This window comes from Zootoca vivipara, chromosome 11, assembly GCF_965207765.1.
Source record: "Zootoca vivipara chromosome 11, rZooViv2.hap1.1, whole genome shotgun sequence".
Classification (NCBI taxonomy): Eukaryota; Metazoa; Chordata; class Lepidosauria; order Squamata; family Lacertidae; genus Zootoca; species Zootoca vivipara.
Window position 1 is genome coordinate 41532454 of NC_142594.1, and position 20032 is coordinate 41552485.

Genomic DNA, 20032 nt, shown 5'->3' on the forward strand with positions numbered 1-20032 from the left:
CCACATTTCTTCTGTGAATTATGTATTATAGACATTTGAATGTAATTTAGATAATGTTTAATACAATAGTATTATGGCTAAAATATTAGCCATTCCCATTTAGAAACTACATATTTTGTTTTTTTAGGTGCATTACTAAGATTTGCACCTGCACATGGAAAGTGCAGATCTGAAAAGAACGTCTTTTCAAATATTGTGTATCATACAGGTACACTTAGAAAAATGCATTTTATCAGGACTATATGTGCCTATTGTCTACTCCAGGGGTAGCCAATCTGACATCCTCCAGGCATCGCTGAACTACAATTCCTATCACCCCTAGCCATTGGCCATGATGGAATTTGGAGTTGAACAATATCAGGGGGACAGCATGTTGATTACCCCTGGAGTAGACAATAAGAACAAATAGAACAAAGAACAAAGATCTAGGCTGATACAGCAGAACCTTTGGGCACTTTACCATGTGAGGCAGCAACACACAACATTCCCCCCGACTGCATTTATTGGTAGGGTGGAGGTATAAAATTGGTATGAAAGCACACAGGCAGCACCAAAATGACTGGAGGCGTAAGTAGTTTAGAAATGCATGTTATAGCTTGACTAACGCTACAAATCAGAGACACATGCGGAGAATTCACTATCCCTTTGATTATTCAGATAATTGCCGCTGCCTTTAAAAATTAGAGTAAACATGATGTTTAAGCGCTTTTAGCTGCAAAGTATTGGACTCCTGTAGTGCAAGTTGGATAATTTGATAGGTTTTCCGGCACTGTTAAATTTAACAGCAATAAGAGCAGCTCACTTCCAATAATTGCGTATTAGAATGAATCATCCTTAAATGGATATTTGGTATTAAGAGGGTCCCTCATCTGCTGTGGCAGGGAGAGGGAAGTGTTGTAATGGGTGTGCCTTTCAAGACTTCAGATCTATATCACCCTAACCCCAGGCATAGGTAAACTCGGCCCTCCAGATGTTTTGGGACTACAACTCCCATCATCCCCGACCACTGGTCCTGTTAGCTAGGTTTGATGGGAGTTGTAATCCCAAAACATCTGGAGGGCTGAGTTTGCCTATGCCTGCCCTAAATCCTGCAAATATGGTGTGGGCAAATTGGAGAAACCCTGTTTCTGTTTTATAAGCTATCAGTCTTGGCAGGCAGACCAACAAACCTACCATCACCACCTGCCCCAAAGAACACCCAGTATTCTAGATGTTCTAAAAAATATGTATTAATTTTACCTAGAAAGGAATCTGTACTTTGGTCATGACTGCTTGGCTATATTGCATTTCCTGTTGTTCTTTCCTTGCAACTACCGTAGACATACCAATGTAACATGGAAATAGATCAGCACTACTAATCCTGTAAACTGCCCTGACTCTGCAAAGAGTAGCTGGGTGTGAATGGTTTAGTGCAGGCACCTCCAAACTGCGGCCCTCCAGATGTTTTGGCCTACAACTCCCATGATCCCTAGCTAACAGGACCCGTGGTCAGGGAAGATGTGAATTGTAGTCCAAAACATCTGGAGGGCTGAAGTTTGGGGATGCCTGGTTTAGCGAGTACTTTGGATGTTGTAATGTACCAAGCCACAGTTTGTTAGGTATGTCGCTCAAGAGAAAGGGCTATTTCTCTCAATCTTTATGTAAGATCACAGGAACATGTGAAGCTGCCTTATATCAAGTCAGACTTCTGGGCCATCTAGCTCATTATCATCTATACTAACTAGCAGCAGATCTGCAGGATTTCAGACAAGGGTCTGATGCTGCAGAGTGCACCTGTGAACTTTTACATCTCTGTTGGTACTGTGATATGTGAAATGCAGTGCAACTATGAAAGTCAAACAGCTTCCAACTAATTGCCACCGTTAAAGCCCTGAATGATACATTTGAATAAACTAAATCTTAAATACCAATGCAAGCTGCTCATTTTGGTGGTGTTGCTTTTTAAGGCAGAGGACCACTGGAAATTTAAAAGCGAAAGGACTTTACTGAGAAGACTGAGAACTAAGATGGATTACATGGCACACAGATATTTGTTTTTTCCTTAGCTGTCAAATAGGGTGGTCCATGCACAACTATATGTGTCAAGTCATGGCCAAAGTGCAAGTAATTGTGTGTTGAGTAGGATTCAGAAGACTATAACAAAAAAACATTACTGCACCAATTAAAAATACCAAAGTGAGATATCAGTTCGTATTTACAGTCGATAGAGTTTCTACTCCCAAATCTCTTTGTCTAGTCTACAAGTGCAATGAAAATATTTTGCTCTGAAGAAACAAAGTGTAGATTTCCCAGTAAAAATATTATGGTCTCATTGGGAATTCTGGAAATACACCAGAAGAGCATCCTGCTGTTGAAGCCCTGACTCCATCTGATGTTTTAATAGCTCCAGATGGCCTTTACTGGAAGACAACACTCTCACTATTCTTTTATCATGACCCCTGAGGTCACAAATGATCTGCAAGGATGGTGCTATTGTCCTTTCAAGAGTAAGCTAGTATGCTTCCCATTAAATCTTTGCTGTTATTTGACCATACTTTCACTGACAAAACGAATACAATCAGTTTTCTCAAATGGCACTATATGCAAAATTATAAGAAATGTGTTTTTCTGGCTGTTCCACTATAGTCCACATTAAAGTGAACAATGCCATTTGATGCATTTTTTCATCAGGTGGCTTTCTAATGCAAACCACATGAGCAATTCCACCTATTCATTCATGTAAGAATGTTGGCCCTGAAAATAAAAATCTAAGCGCATTAAGGTCCATGTCTACCAACTTTAATGGATGTTCTAAGAACAGTGAGCCTATTGTAAGATTCATTGCTGAGAAATAATTAATATTCACATTTTTAATGAATTATTTGTCCTTTGCCATTGTCATAAATAAACACTCTGGATTTGCATAGACAAAAATATTAAATAAACTAATGCTCTAAATAAAGTAATAAGGTTAATTTCCTTCCTGCTGTCACTAAATTCATGTTAGCAGCCTCTCTTCAGCTTGACATCAATTAATGATTTTAATTCCACACTCTTGTCACTGTGCTCACTACCCTTTCCTCTAATTAAAATGGATGATACATGATGAAGGGAAAACACAAGACTTCTGTTCTTGTAACATTTCTATTCATTAGTATACTTTTTTTACAGCAAAAGGCTTGTAGATTTAATGGCACTAAAGGAAGATGAAGAAAGGCTGTATTATCTCTGAGAGGCGTAGGCTTTAACACCCTTAAGGGGAACAGACAATACATAAAATTACCATTCTTGGAGGACCAAGTCTTCCAGAACAAGATATCAATATAGTCTATTAATAAGTATGCATTATCTGTTAATAAATGTGTACATGCACATCAATGTTCATATACCTTTAAATGTATGCACATTCTATTTCATGATTATACTTTGGGTGTCCACAGTCTAAATAAATGCAGTTTATTGTGACATCTAACACTAAGCACTATTGGGCAAGAATGCAATGATTTTGCTCTGATGATGTGACATTTATATAGGACAGTCTGGTGTGACAAGAAAACTGAGGAATGCTGGTTTTGTAAAGAGAGAAAAGATTTTTACCATTTATAGAGTTATAGTAGTAAATGTGACTAATTAAATTTTCCAGAAAGATTGGATTCTTCAGTATGCTTCTTGAACAATGTAAACTTGAATGTCCCCATCAACATATTGGGTCCCAGGAAATCTTCATATTTTAACTATGGCAAGAAGATTAAAAACTTAAAAATATATAATTAGGAAGATGTGGGAACAACCGGTGGCTATAATGCTAAGAGATTAAGGAAAGATAGCAACCCTACTGAATACATAGAGGTCAGTAATTTACTATATGAAAAGAGATTTAGAAATATTAGGAATGTTGGATTGATTATATGCTGCTGTAGGATAATCTGGTGACAGTATAAATGCATACTTGAGAAATAATTTCATTCCAAGATGCTGCAAAAGTTTTTAAGATATAGGCAATTAAAGCATTTTACGTTATTTATAAGTTATTTAAGTTAAGTTATTTATATTTAACTTATGTACATTAATTTATTTTGTTAAATGTATATAAATGTACATATATACACACATCAGTCTGCATTGCATCTTCAAAAATAAGTTATTTTGTTTACATGATGGATGAGCAGTCATCACCTTGACGTGGAAGAAGGTCTCACTGTGTTTTAGGTCCCTACTGCCTTAGGTAAGTAGTCTGTTGCAAATATAACTTCCAGCAGAGACTGTGAAGCTTATAACTTTTAAAACCTCACTAAGCATTCCTTCTGGTTCCAAGGGAGAAACTTTTCTCACATCACTTTTCAATTCAGAGACAGGCTGATGACGTAAATATCATGGTACAAATTATTTGGAAAGACTGCTGTACTCCTTTTAGCCATTTATAATACATTCTTAAATATAAAGTAGAGTTCTAATGCCATCCTTACAACTGAAGAGTCCTGGCAACGTACAATGCATTTAGAAACCAAGACTGAGAATCTTTGCTGCAGTCATTATTTTCAATCCCATGGCCTCCTAGACATTCCACTTGGCAATTTTCTGTCTCTACTTTCTTCACACTTGGGATCAGAAAGCAAGGCCTTCTATCAAGACCCACAAAACCAGTGCGGGGAGCTCCCCCTTCTGGTTCAGGAGCTGTGAAGGACAAATGCTGTTTTCATTTCAGCACTGATACCCACTGACTAAATTTGCAAAGAGCAGGATACTAACAGATTCACTTCATAAATGTAATCTTATTTGACTAAGAAGCAAAAGGGTAGCAAAGTTTTGAAATAATAAACACCAAGAGTAGTTGATTTGTTTTTTCAAAGGACGTCTCACATTTAGAAATGCACAAATACAATTGTTACCTTTTGGAGACTGATCAATCTTTAGCACTAACTTCCGAAGCTCTTTGCAAGTCAACAAAGTCAGGAGCTCTTAAATATTTAAAACAGCATTTCAAAACCCCATCACGACCCCCTCAAAAATCTAGCTATCGCTGTAAGTAATCTCATTCCAACTTGTCCTTGGGAGCTAACCAGTGGCAACATATTTTTTTCTGTTCTAATCCAATACAGCCAATAGTTAAGTGATTAACAAGTAAACATGTATTTATAAATAAATAAATAAATAAATATCTAAATAGTATTATTGTTGTTTAATTAATACACACTGCCAAAAGAACTGACAGACAAGGATGCATATCTAAACTGTACAGAGATTATAAATGTTTGGAATGTAAGCTTTTGCTCCTCTCAAATCTCTTCTTTAGGGCCTTTCCAGAAAATCAATTTTTTTAGTGTGAGAAATGTGTAGCGGTTTTTCATTTGTTGCATGAGATCCAGACATTTTCCCTTAAGGAAGCAATTCTGTTTCGGTAATGTCACAGTTTCCCCTGCATTCAAGCCACAATATATTGCTGCTTGGAGGATGTAGCTCTTTTCCCAGTTAGCAGGCTGCAACAGAGTGCTCTCTTGAATATGATTCACGGGCACCTATTGGGTAGATTCCATGACATCACTGATGATAGGGGGAAACTACCATTATGCTGCTGCCATGCTATGATTCAGACTCCAAATCCTTGAAAGTGGCTTCTTTCAGGAGCTGAAGTTTACAAGTATGGAAAAACCTTGTTTCGTTCATGTTGCCTCTTTCTTAGTTAGCAAGTCTTCACATTTTGCCTTGAGATTCCAGCAAGAATCCTTGCAAAGGTTAAACTGAGATGGGAGTTGTATAATCCTGTGCTGTTACCCCCTCTGCAGGCTTAACACATTCTCTCTGTCTCTGCTGAATATCTTACTATATTGCACTTAATTGTTGTTTAGTCGTTTAGTCGTGTCCGACTCTTCGTGACCCCATGGACCACTTAATAGGGAATGACATAATTGCATAATTAAGGGAAAGGGTCATATATATGCGGGAGAGTATCTGTTTTACATGCAGAAGATCCCTGGTTCAATCAGCTTTTTCCTAGTTTCTTCTACATGGTGATCAAAATGCCATCATTCTATCAATACAGGTGCACTGACATATTGTATGTGTCATATGTAGAATGCAATGTACTACTGTACTGAAATATCTTCCTTTTTTGTGGATTTCAAGGATACACCAAGAATGGCTGAAGGAGTCTTGGTTCGTTCAAGATGGGATTCATAATAAAGCAGTGGAATACTGTATAAAAATGGCAGTCTTAATTCAATTCGTTCAATGGAAAATTAAGCTACATTAATTTGCTTGTCTTCTAATCAATGCGAACAAAATACTTTCAAGACTTTGAGCAAAATACAATGCAAGCAAAACACTATTAAAATTATAGAGTCAGGGCAAAATAATTTTATATAATTGTGGCCCTGATTGATTTTTTAATGGAGCATCCACTTGTTCTCTGACCCCAGTGGACTTTTGCTGCATTTTGGTTCTACACAGCAAATTCATTACACCAAACCTAGCTCCCCCGTGCATTTCATCATTAGAGCAAGCAAATCTGAGATTAAGTTATCTGTGTCATTAACAGCACAGGAAGAAGCAAAAACAGAAGTATTTCTAAAAACAAGCTACTGTCTAAATTGAAATGTTCTACTGGATCCCTAATAAATTTTTTTCACGGATTGCCTAAAGTTTCATCCACAGAAATGTTTTTATTATACTGTTTTACACTCCCTGCTTCTCCTTACAGTAGTAAGTTTCAGGGCAGCCCTTTTAGATGGTCAGTTTCCTTGCGAAGAGCCATTTAAAGTCCCCTTAATTATATACTATATTCATCCCAAGCAGTTTACAATGGGTTGGATCTTAACATTTTTTTTTCTGATTTGTTCTTTTTAGAGTAATAAAGAGCTATTGTCAACACTGTTATTTTTCTTAAACGATAATCACTCAATAAAACGAAAGAGAAAAACATGAGAATATAACAATCATAGGCAATATACATTGGGAAACACATTAGTAACTGGCACTGTAGGAAGTTGGTTGGAAAGAAACTCCCAACTTCGAAGGAAAAGGGAACAAGTAGCACAGGAAATCCCAAGACCAAGACCTCCCCTGTAATCATGCAGGCCCAGTGAATGTATCACTAAAGTAATTATTCCAGCTGCAATATCCTTCATGCAGGAACAAAATGTGGGAGTCAATTCATGTAAAATTACCCCACCCCCCCTTTTTTTGTTAAGACACAGACATGGCTTAATATTTAGGGCTGCTTTCTCACAGTACATTTTTGGATGTGCACATTAGACTGAACATTTGTAAACTTAGATATGTAACGTATGATAAAGTAAGCATTTGGGGGGGGGAATCACAGGTTTATGGCACAATCATACCTAGCTTGAGTGCAATCCAAGTTTGTGAAATGTTCTTGGGAGATGTGTCATTAAGTTCATATGTTTAGGGAGGCTTTTAATGTTTAATAAATTATTCTATTTTATTTTTCTGTTGGAAGCCGCCCAGAGTGGCTGGGGGAACCCAGCCAGATGGGTGGGATATAAATAATAAATTATTTATTTATTATTATTATTATTATTATTATTATTATTAGTTACATTAGTGCATAGTAAATACAGTGCACAACAAATATATCATCACTTATTAAAATATATGCTATGATGGATTATTGCTTCTTTTCCTTGGGTTTACACAATGGTAGGAATAAAGGTGCAAGGTAGTGATCCTTACCAGGGATTGGCTATCAAGATCTCTCTCTTTAAATATAGGGTTAGGGAACACAGATGCTATTGGACTCCGCAACTCCAATCAGCCACAGTCAAGGACGATGAGAGTTGCAGCTTAGCAACATCTGGAGAACCATAGATTCCCCCACCTCTGCTTTAAACTGAGGACATGAATTTAATTTTACTGTTGAGGGTATGTTTACAATTAGCCCAATTTATATTTCCAGGCTAAGAAATAAAAAAGCATGCATATTCGTGCCTGCATTAGAAAGCCATGAGAAACAAACTGTTTCTTCTGTTGCTTTATCAGGTTCCCTCCTCTCTCTTTTGTAACATTTGAAGCCATGCTAACAGAAAAGGAGGGGAATGTGTCTTGCCCTATTTTCCCCATCAGTTTCTATTTCTCCTGAAAAGCCTCCCTGAAGACCGGCAGCTTGCTAAATTTCAGCTCTAGGACACCCTATGAGGCACGAGGGCTGCTGTCAGAAGCAAACGATGCCCACCCTTCATGTACATAGAGGCCTCTCTGGATCCCAGCCCAAGAAACTACTTTATGCTGGTAAGAATTTTCAAAACTGCTGGCGGACATCCAGTGTAAAGTACTAAGAGTTTTCTGATCGGAACAATCAATAAAATGCGTAGACATGTGTAGTCCTGCTTATAAAACTATGCACATATTTGTATTCCAAGGTAATTTAATGACCCAAATTAAAAAAGGGATCCGACTGCAGTTCAACATGCAATCTAAACTGGAATAGCTTCATTAATATCAATACTGCAGCACGCTGCAATTAGTCAGCGACCTATTTTCTATTAATATTTTTTAGAATTATAAATAGCCATCGTTGTTAGTGTTTAACTTCACTGCAAAGTAAAATGTTGTAGGAATAGTGGCAGCGATTTAGAATCAACTGTTGCATCATTAAGCTAATCAAGTTAATTGACTTCAATGTGATTTTGTAGTGCTCTGGAAGTGACAGACTGGAGTTGCAGGCCTGCGTTCAGATATAAGCATTTATGAGAATCAAATTAATGTTATTTGGTGCATGATTGTAGCTAGGAACTCTGGTCCAGATGTCCATTATGGACATGGGAGCATCTTTGTATGCACGCACAGCTCCTGCCTCATATAAGCCTCCTTATCCAATGCAATTACAGGTTATTCCAGGCACACATTTCTTTCTGTGTGCATAACTGCACTGAAAAGTTTGGGAAGTATGCATTAGCTAGGTACGTGGGGGTGCATTTGGTTGGTTATTTGACAGAAGTAATTATATAAAAGCATGCAGATCTTAAATTTGAGGGGGAAATACTCCAGCAAAGAGTACTCACTAGTTATTTTATACCCAGCTATTTAATCTACACAACACTACAGGACAACAGGAAAAGGTTGATCTCCAGTGACAATATTTATTTCCAGCGAGGAGTTTCAAATTCAATTGATGACACAGTGTAAAATCAACAAAAGTAGATACGCAAATGTTTTCAGGAAAAGATACAAAATTTATTCCAATTCCATATAAATATTAATGTTTTTGGAAGTGTCTAGACAATCAATTCTAGCACAGGTGTACTTATTACTCCAGTTGCCCCTGTAAAGAAGGGGGAGTGGGGATGACAAATTGTGAAACAGATTCCTGGTTGCTATAACAGCCTCTGAATATAGTCAAATTATCCTAGCTGATGTCCAATATATATTCTGCTTTCTCCCATTAGTTACATGAGCTCTACAAACATCTTTGTATCTGAGTCATTTGACTAAAAAGGAACTCCAGTGGAATGTAAATTACCAAACGTAAAAAAAAAAAACTCTATCAAGATTTAAGCAAAAGACCAAGTCTACCTCTCCTGTTCTTGCTTCATTCGCATTCTCTCCTCTTCTGAAGTAACAGCTTCCTGCACTTTTATTTTCTCAATCTTGTCATCTTTTCGATGTTTGCCAAACCTGTTAATAACAAAACAAAAGTTCTAACTTGTCAACAGGAACCATAATTGTGTAGGCTTCTACTCTCCGCATAGAAAACTGTGTGCTCATTATAGAATGACACTCAAACAAAGGGGGCGGGATGGAACGGCAAGGTAATCATCAAACAAATATAAGTTTGAATAGTTCAGCCTCAATGATGCTTATATTTATAGTAGCACTCCTGGTGAGATGTTTATTTTTAGATTAACACCTGAACCATTTTATTGCACATTCTGCTTTATTTACTCCTAAGTGCAACGCGCAGATATAGTTAAGCAGTGTACATGGAGGTTAAATTACTCCTGTTTCCGGTGGTGAAAAATGGCAGACTCCCACATGATTGGACCTCAGCCGTGCTGGTAATTCAGGGTTCATATGGGGGTAATTAGCCCTGGCAGACTCCCAAGGGTGGGGGAGGACTGTCTCAGACCCGCAGATCGTCCGAGATTGTCAGCTGGCATCAAGGTGCAAGCGGTAGGACGCCGGGTCCCAGGGCAAGGCACAGCTGGCACTCTCTCGGCCTAACTTACCTTACAACCTGGGGAGTGAAGAATTCCAGTCACAATTAAATGTCCAGCTATAGTCTGAGGCAGCTGCATTACATGTCACTAAAACCAAGTCAGCTGGCCACCATTACCACCAAGCTAATGCTGTAATCTGTTAAGAAAAATCTCCTTCTGTTAAAATCCAGCTCCACATCAGAAAATGGGGATGGGGGTGGGGAGAAGAGAGCTCTAATTCACAGTAAGGAAAATATATCCAAGAGAAATGTTAAATGTCTTCTTCTCCCCAGAAACTTCAAGATGTCATATTTTGCCCTGCTTAATGTATTTTTCAGTGCCAGTGAATAGCTTACCATTAAATATCAACAAACTGAATATCACACTCAGATTTTCTGAGTGTGTATGTGTTTCTCCCTTCCTTTTCTTGATGAAGGCTTTACATTAACTTATAGATGGAAATAAAAACACAGCTTAGAGTTCCTGTATAATTGGAACGAAAGCAATTTTTTATAGAATTATTTTTATGACAGATTGAAATAACGGTTGCAAATTAAAAATATCCTGCCTGTCCCAAAGTGTGAGAAAATGATGAGGGTGAGCGGATGAAATCCTCTTGACTAATTGCCAAGATACTCCAGGGTTGTTAATTTAACTCCCTCATTTTCCATTTGCAAAAAAGAGAAAAAAGGTCAGAGAGCACTTTGAGAAGATACCTGTAAGCTCTCCAAAACGATATGCTGTCTAAGTCCTCAAGTCAACTAATTTGTGACAGTTGGGGCAAGCATCATTCTATATGCAAAAAATGATTCTGTGCTCTTCTCTTTGCAAACATCCTAGAACATCTTCACTCATGTCAGTGCATTCTATTGCTATCTAGATTGTGGCATCTTGCAGAATCCCTTGCAAAGCACTATCTTGCAGAGCTGCCAGAGGAGGAACAGATCACTCTTGCCAGAAATCTGAATTGCTTGCTTCAGGTTTTCCCACTCCCATTCTTCCATCCATTTTGACTTTCCTCCCAATTTCCCCCTCCGCACACTCCATCTGACTATTGAGGCAGGTCTACCACCCTGTCCTAGGAGTACTACAAACCTATGACAGGACTTTTCAATAGAAATGGCATGGACAGGACAACTGGGAATGCTTGGAGAGTGGGCATTTCCCCCTGAAGATGAAAAACATGTCAGTCCTGGGACATTTCAACAGTGACATGAAGGAAGACCAGCATAAAACTTAAAAGAAATAAAACCAACTCAAACATATACTGGGGAAAACGTAACCAATGCTTATTTCACGATGTCAAATAACAATGTGCTAAATTGCGTTTGCAGGAAGTAGGATGAGATCTAAGCTAACAAAATAATGATAAACATACCACCGGTTTCTTAACTGAAGGCCTTTTGAACAAAGGCCCCCTTTCCATGTGGGAGACATCTGCAGAGACATCTGCATTCTCGGATAGGGTAAGGGTATTGGGCTTGCAGTTTTTTGTTTTAATTGTAGGATTTCTGTGAGCTGAAGTCCTGGTGAGGTTGAATAAAACAAAAGGGTAGGAAGGGGGAAATTCTTGGGGCAGAAGGGCTGGATCATAGTTTTAAAACAGCATACCAGGAGAGGCACTCTCAGTACTTATACTACATCATTGCCATCTCCATAGCAAAGCACTTACAGTATGAAATTGTGGGAAGCCTCTCTAACCTGCTTCAGAATGGATTTGCCTCAGAATGAAATCATTTGCATTCAGCCCTGTTCCAAAACAAGTCCTTGTTGCACAACCCATGGAGCAAGGAACCACTTGTAACTACATTCCCTTGAGATTCTTAAAGCTAAAGTTGCCCGATTTATTCAATGGTGGCTATCTAGTCTTTTATATATTGCTTGTGTTTGGATTATTAATGTATTTGAATGACATGGTATGATTTTACTGTTTAAACTTATGCCAATAAAGGCCAATAAAAACAAGAACAACATCCCCTATTCTCCTTGCGACAATGAAGGGGTGCCCAGGTATAAACCTATGTCCCAATCCAGCACAAATTCTGCCACCACAGGGAGGCAACAGCCATAAAAAGGTAACCAAAATGATGGAAGAGAGGGAGAAACTCCCATACATGGAAAGGTGACATCATTTGGGACGTCTTAGTTGAGAGAAAAGGTGACTGAGTACAAGGTGACATGGTTGAAGTTTACAAAATTGTGCATGGCATAGAGAAAGTGGAGTGAGAAAAGTCTTTCTTCCTCACTCATAATGTGAGAATTCATGGGCACCCAAAGAAGTTGAATGTTGAAAGATTCAGGACAGATAGTTCAACTATGGAACCCATTCCCAAGGAAGTTCTTGCTGGGGTAACTATAGGAGTCCAGTTCAAAACCAAACCATTGGGGACATACCAGTACTCAAAATCAAGAAGATATGTGTCTTTCATAGAATCAAAGTTGGAAGGGGCCATGAGGATCATCTAATCCAACCCCCTGCAATGCAGGAATCTTTCACCGAATGTGAGGCTCAAACCCACAGCCCTGAGATTGAGTCCCATGCTCTACCAACTGACCTATTAGTTCCCCTTCAACCCCTGATGCACTCCTTGAATGAAACAGATCAGAGACGTAAATAAGTGCCATGAGTTCAGGGATCTTTGTAGCAATAGTGTAAACAGAATGTTCTTTGGTAGGCTTTAGATTAGTTTCCTACAGCTCATCGGCAGTTTCTCCAAAGCAGGAATGTGGAATCTGCAGATGTTAGACTACAGTTCCCATAATCCCTTGTTATCAGCCATGCTGTTTGAGGATGATGGGAATTGTAGTTCAGCAACATCTGGTTGGTGTCATATTTCCCAGTGCTGCACTAAAAGGACGAGTAAAGCCAATGCATAGATTTAAATATAAAGCTAGCAGGTACAAACAACAGCTTATTTGTTCTGCTTCAATTTGAGAAAACAAATTGCAATGTTTACATTTTAACAACCTAGTTTGAAAGAGATACACGTGTTTGCACCAGCAACACCACTTTGAAAGAACAAATTGATACAATAAAAATAATGTCCATGTAATCTGCTAAATGGATTTAATTCTGACACATTACTGATGAGATCACTGCTGTCTGACAAATCATTCGCAGATTTCATTAAAATAAAGAGCAATGGAAAAAGCATCCACTAGTTGATTAATGAAAACACACACACACACAAATGATTGAGACAATTCAACAGCACTTCCCCACCACCACCACAAACAGAGAAAGAACCAACATTAAAAATTAACAAACAGTGTCTGGGTCTCCTATCAATGGTGCCAAGGGCATGCAGTTTCCCTATAATAAGCAATATTGTTACGTTTTAAAACTAAATGCCAGCATTCAGTCTGCCATCAAAGCACTTTAATGCTCAAAGCAACAGTTCCTACTCTATAATCAAAACAGATGGCATTTTATGTTATATATATTTAACATTTTGTAAGTATATGTAAAAGAATGGCCCAACATAATCCTAGAATAAGGTAAGACATCATTTAGAAAAGATAAAGAAATAACAACATTGATTGTATTCACAATAACAAAAAAGGATTTAATGGCTTGATTCTAAAATACCAAAGAGATTTCCGACACATCATCATAATATGCATATTTATATAGCCACTATTTTCAACAAGAAAATATTCACATTTTAATGATAAAAAGCCATCTTCTTAGCATTCCACTGTGGTATGTGTACACACACACACACACACACACACACACACACACACATATATATATATATATATATATATATATATCTTGTGTGTTGGTCTCCACCTCTCACCAAATCCGCTTTACCAATGCCAATGAAATTTGGACACAACGTCACATGCGAATAACCGAGTGTCCACGTACCATTTGTGTACACAGATGACACCCTAGCGCAAGGTAAAACCCCGTTTTGTGGACCTCAAAACTCAGACAGCAGACACTGCCAGGCATGCTGGGAAATGGAACCCAGAAGCTGCGTCTCCAAGGGCGGGACAGAGTTCATCCTGGGAAATAGAATGCTGAACCTGCGATCTGGGGACTCGCCTGCATTGTGGCTGGGGGCAGGACAGGGACGGGATAGCTCAGGTTTGCAGGGAACGGAACTGGGGACCTACAGCAACGCGTGGCAGGGCCAGCTATATACACCACCAAAGTGTCCTTTCTTCAAGATATGTTCCCTGCCATGAATGCAACACAAAGAAGCATTTCCCAGATGGATCCAGGTTTACTGATCCCTCCCAATACCAGAAATATGCAGTGAGAACGTACGGTAAACACTCGAAACAGGATGGTGACAGTCCCACTGCATGTTACAACCTGAGTGAGGATGGCTTGCCTTAGCAGAAGTTGTTTCCCAAAGCAACCCCATGGCACTTCTAATATTTGTTCCAAGTTCTAACTGAGAGACATAAGGCTAAAACTAAGTGACCTAGATCATGCTTCTCCAGAATGGTGCTTCTCCTGTGCTGTTAATAGCAAGGTGCCTGGGAGTTGTTTGCCAGGTGTGCCTTCCCCCATCAGTGTATCATTGTAAATGATAGAGAGAAGGGCTGTAAGCTCAGCCACAGACCATCTGCTTTTCATGCAGAAGGTCTCACGTTCAAGGTAGGGCTGACCTTGCCTGAAACCCTGGAGAACTGCTGCCAGTAAGTGCAGACAATACTGAGCTAAATGAACAAATGGCCTGATATATAAGGCAACATAAGGGAACTTCCTATGTTCCTATACAATTCCGGATTTTATTTTTTGCATGTTTAAAAGAATGTTAAACATGCAAAAAATGAAATGGCAATCCTCTGGTTTCCACATTCACAAGACATGCCTGGGCAGGTGGCATGTTAACCAGGGAGAAATAACATATGGAATAGAGGAGCAGGGCCATATCACAGGCCACATTCTGTACTTCGACAAGTTGCCTTGGTTCTCTGTACAGAGCCTATGTATTATATTCTAAACAGCACAGTTCAAAATATTTCCTAGTTTATGTGACAGCTTAATGAAAATCCTGCCCTTCATTCTCTTGTCCTTGATCCATCTTAGACAGCTATTTCTCACTTTATTTTCCTTACTTTTTTTTGCCACTAGATTTCCCACTTGCTACCTTCTACAAAAGTCTCCCCAAACAACTGCCCAGCTAGGTTCTTGTCTCAGGTTGGCAATTTGTTACTATGGTAACTTGCTGGAGGTTCAAGACCCAGAAATCCACAACATGCATTTGCTTCACAAAAAGGACAGTAGGGGAATGCAGGTTGCAAATGCATGCTTTGCAAACCAGGAAACCACTTATCCTGAGAAATGAGTCAGGGGAAAAAGAAAAGATAATTCTGCAACTGAAAAGGAAAACAGCAGCAAGGAGATCAGACCCAACAATTCAATGTTTCTTATACACTTGAATACAAGTCTTACAAGTTCCAAGTCCATTTTGTAAATGTGACCTCAACTGCATTTCTCTATGACAGAGAACCCTGGTTTGCATGGTATTCTTCTGTCTGTCTCACGTTCATGGCAACGTGAAAAGAAACTCCTCCCCACCAATGGCTATGACAACCCTGACCAATGTTTATGCATGGGAATAAAATCTGGGGATGTATTTATTTATTTTAAATTTTTCTATCCCATCTGTTTCTCAAAAGAGACTCAAGGTGGCTAACAGAAAGTTATAAAACAAATAGAATCCCTTTAAAGAAACACCAACATTCAGAATAAGATTTAATAATATCCATCCTGCACAGCAAATTCCAGCAGTAGAAAAGGAACATAAAACTGAGCCAAAAAATACACAAAGATTTAGAAATCTAGGTCTTAAAAGTGAGAGCCAACACCTCCAAACTGTCAACCACCAAAGTACCATCTATAAATTAAGTAAAGTTGATGTAGTCTAGTGCTTACATGGAAGATAACTCTTGACAATTGCATTTTTTGGAAGAGCTGCAACTGGTGGGGAAGGTTTGGCCTTTAGGTGGGAAGGATTAAATTGGTGCAGGGGGTAAAGTGGCATAATGTGTGTCATTTATCTTTCCACTTAATTTAAACTAAGTAGTTTTAAGCTAGCTTTTATGTAGAGTTCTCTTTGTTCAAAAGCATGTTTATGTACCGAAAGAGATGTATGTATGTTGTTTATTAAGTGACGTGACACTAAGGACACTTTGGGGTGAATATGCTATCAAAAGCATCCTGGAGCAAGAATACTGGAAAGGTGTAGTTCAACATTTACATCACTGGGACAAAGGACTAGTATTTTCCCTTGCCATGGTGTTTGTGTCCTATGCATTAAATACTGAAAGTTCTTGTAAATTACATGAAAGGAGTAAACTATAATATGTTAAATAGCAGGTTGCCGCTTCAATGACTGAATCAAGAAGGAAGGATTATGAATAGAAAAGCTTCTATTGAAACATAAGAGTCTTGGTAATCAGCAGTGATGAGTGCAACCACAGAAATTGAACACTGAATTTTAATGGAAATGTTGTAAAACCCATGCATTTCTAAGGTTGATTAGGAACAGCAAAATCACAAAAACCCAAGAACTACTATTTTTAATATATATTGGCACTCAATAGTCCTGATAGTAACAGATTTGATATGGTTTGAACTATGCACAGAGCTCAGCTCCAGAGAGTTTTTTGTGCTTAAAAAACAACAGCTTGGAAGATATGAACAAGTTAAACCTGCTTTTAATGGGTAATGCACTCTTAATGGACAACATATCCTTACATTACTGTCACTTAATGCACTTAGAAATGTTCTCTTTCCAGTCAGTATTATCCAATCAAGGCTGTGGTGCTTTGTTAGCTAACTAAACACTTGGGAACTCTATAGAGATCTAGGCAGCAGGATGCTGACAGCTATTAAACAACTGTAAATAAGAGAGAGATATACTTAACTTGGGAGTCAATTTTAGCTCATAAAACACCACACATTTTCATATAGCATTTATACTCAGGAATACCTATCACATTGCATGTGTAAGTAGCATGCATGTATGACATTGTAAAAGTCACAAACAGTTGATATTTACAACAATAACAAAAAAGAGGTTTTTAGAAAGGCCTGTAGAGACAGCAATATCCAAATTGTATTGGCTATGGAAATTAATTTTTTTTGACACAGCCAGTAAAACAGGAGGATATTTGGACATTTATTTATTTATTTAACAACATTTATTACCGCTTACTAGAATTTACTCTAAATGGTTTAAAATAAACACTCTAAAACAGACCTTAAAATACCAATAACAAGTTAGAGGGGGTGGGGAGTAAAATAAAACCAGTACAGTCGTACCTCAGCTCCCAAACGCCTTGGGAGTAAAATGTTCCGGCTCCAGAATGATCGAAAACCGGAAGTGAGTGTTCCGGTTTTTGAACTTTTTTTTGAAGCTGAATGTCTGGCATGGCTTCTGCTATTGTTTTCAGTGTGCCTGAGCAATTGGTAACCAATCGAAAGCTGCACCTCGGTTTCTGAATGTTTCGGAAGTCAAATGGATATCCGGAATGGATTTCATTCAACTTCCAAGGTATAACCGTAATCATAAAACAGTTACACTTACTAAAACCATGTCTCAAAATTACATGCTAAAATTACATGCTTGGGTATACTCACAGGAATAAAAAAGTTTTTAGTGGTTGCGAAACAATACAGTTAAGACACCTGCCTATATTACTGAAGAGATCAGCTGGATTTAGCATGAGTAGTTAATGTCAAACGTAAGCAATATGAAGATTACACAACAGATTCTTAAGTAAAGGTTTGGTGTCTAAAAACCACGTGTAAAGATGGTTAATTTGCACTCATTCTATTGCCGTTTAGCTGTACAGCCTGTGAAACGAGAGAGACTTTGATGGCAGCTACTCTAAATCAATTTAGATACTAATAAATTTGCATTATGGTCCTTTTAAAATCAGCAGTGTCCACTTACGAGCATTCAGGCCGTAGCCTGTTCTCCAATATGTCCTCTTGGCAACTATACTTCCAATTCCATGCTCTGTACATTTTAATGCATTATTGTTTCAAAATACAATGCTACAAATTGCAAATTACATCTGGCTCAAGGGCTGATTATGAGAAATACTAGCGCTACTGCCTCTGCCTGAATAACTCTGATAATAATAATAATAAGAGATTGATTGAGCTGCAAAGCAGCCATATGATGAGAAGGGTCCATTTGAACATTGCCATCAGCTTCTTTTGTTAAAAACAACACTTTGACATGTCACAGCCAACAAATCTTACTGCATTTGGTTACCATGGTTTTCTTCCAATTTAAACTATGGGTATTTTCCCAGAAGGGGACAATATAAGAAATAAAAATGAGACACAGGACATAACTTTTCAAGTTATGTGGATGTAAAAACAACTTTTCAAGTTATGTGGATGTAAAAACAAACACAATTTATTTGGGGGGATGCTGTCAAAAAGAGGAAGTGTTACTAAGGTATTTCAAAAGGAGGGATAACACATAAAATAGTAATAATCTATAACTTAAAAAAATCATGCAATGACACAGTGGCGTTTTTTCCCCCATAATATGTCATTAACTATGGATGTAAAAGAGAAACCACAATTAGAGATCTTAAGAAACTGATCTTTGAACCAGGATCTTCTAGGTTCAAATCTCAGTTCTGGCAAAAACTTGCTAGAAAGATATGTAGTCTGCCTCTAAAATCAGTCTTCATACCTAAGAACTGGAAAGCAACTAACGTAACACCAATTTTAAGGTGACCCAGATAGCATTTGGATGTCTGTTCTGGAAAAACTGGTGGAAAACACTATTAAAAATAGAATTACCATGCCTATAGAGCAGAGGTTGCCAACCCAACATGCACAGGCACTACTGCACCACGAATGATGGCAACCAATTTCTGTGAAATGTGAGTGGTGCAGATTACTTGCACATTTTTCCTGGTACTGAGGAATGCTCCTTGTTATTAGACAATAACAGCACAGAGTGTGCATGTTATCTACGTAGTCAGGACCAGCAAGACATAGCTGACATCCCATGATAAAGATATGGAGTTGATGGATTTGGTTGTCTCTCAAATTTTGTGTTAGGCCATGCCTCCTCCAGGGCAGCCATTTTGTGAGAGATGTCCCCAGCACTCTCTTGCCCACTAGTCCAAACATGTTGGCACCTCTGATACAGAAGAACAAGTCTTGCTGAAACCAAACCAGCATGGGTAATTCAAAGGTAAGCCCTGTCTCACTAGCTTCTGAACATTCTTTCTCAATAAGCATACACTTGGAGGTGATCCAGTCAACACTGTGTATTTGAACTTTCAAAACTTTGGACAAATTACCTTTTGACAATGGAACAGGAAGCAGAATGTAATAATATGGGGGCAGCAATGTAGAATCAGTCACAGTTTTGCAAAGCCTCATCAGGCTCTGAATTTCCCTTATAAGTTGAGTTTTCTCTTTAGTTTTTGGGCACAGAAGAGATTTTACAAATGTAACAAAAGAAAACTGCAAGTCACCATGTCCATGAGAAACATCAAGGGAATGGGTGGTGGATAAGAAATTATCTCATGGCAACTTAATTTGAATAATGGTCAGTGATAATCAATTCTTCTTCTTTTAAATACAATGATTCTACAGCAAAGTTTTACATATGCACACAAAAGGTTAACCAAGCTCTTGACAGTTCACCTGGAACCTCCCAAACATTAAAAGTTCCCTGCAGACCTCATTATCTGTAAAACATTTTTATACGTCAGCATTTTCCTGTCAATTACTAGAAAAATCGTTGTTGATGTAGCTTTCCCAAGGAATATCCTCTGCTGAATAAATTAAGCAATATATAGTATTACTTTAGACCTTGAAAACTGATTTGCACATTCAATTTCAATGTATTAGGAACCCATTCCAGGGAGAACACAGAAAGGACACTGAAAATGTT

General features: G+C 38.2%; 1 protein-coding gene across 1 annotated transcript in view; it reads right to left on the reverse strand.

The window, feature by feature from the left end:
- The window catches only part of PARD3 (par-3 family cell polarity regulator), a 561410-nt gene that overhangs the window by 120633 nt on the left and 420745 nt on the right, over positions 1-20032 (reverse strand). The window contains exon 21 of the mRNA XM_035129013.3: positions 9508-9609. Within this exon, the coding sequence (XP_034984904.1) occupies positions 9508-9609 (102 nt within the window). The remainder of the gene's footprint in view (positions 1-9507; positions 9610-20032) is intronic.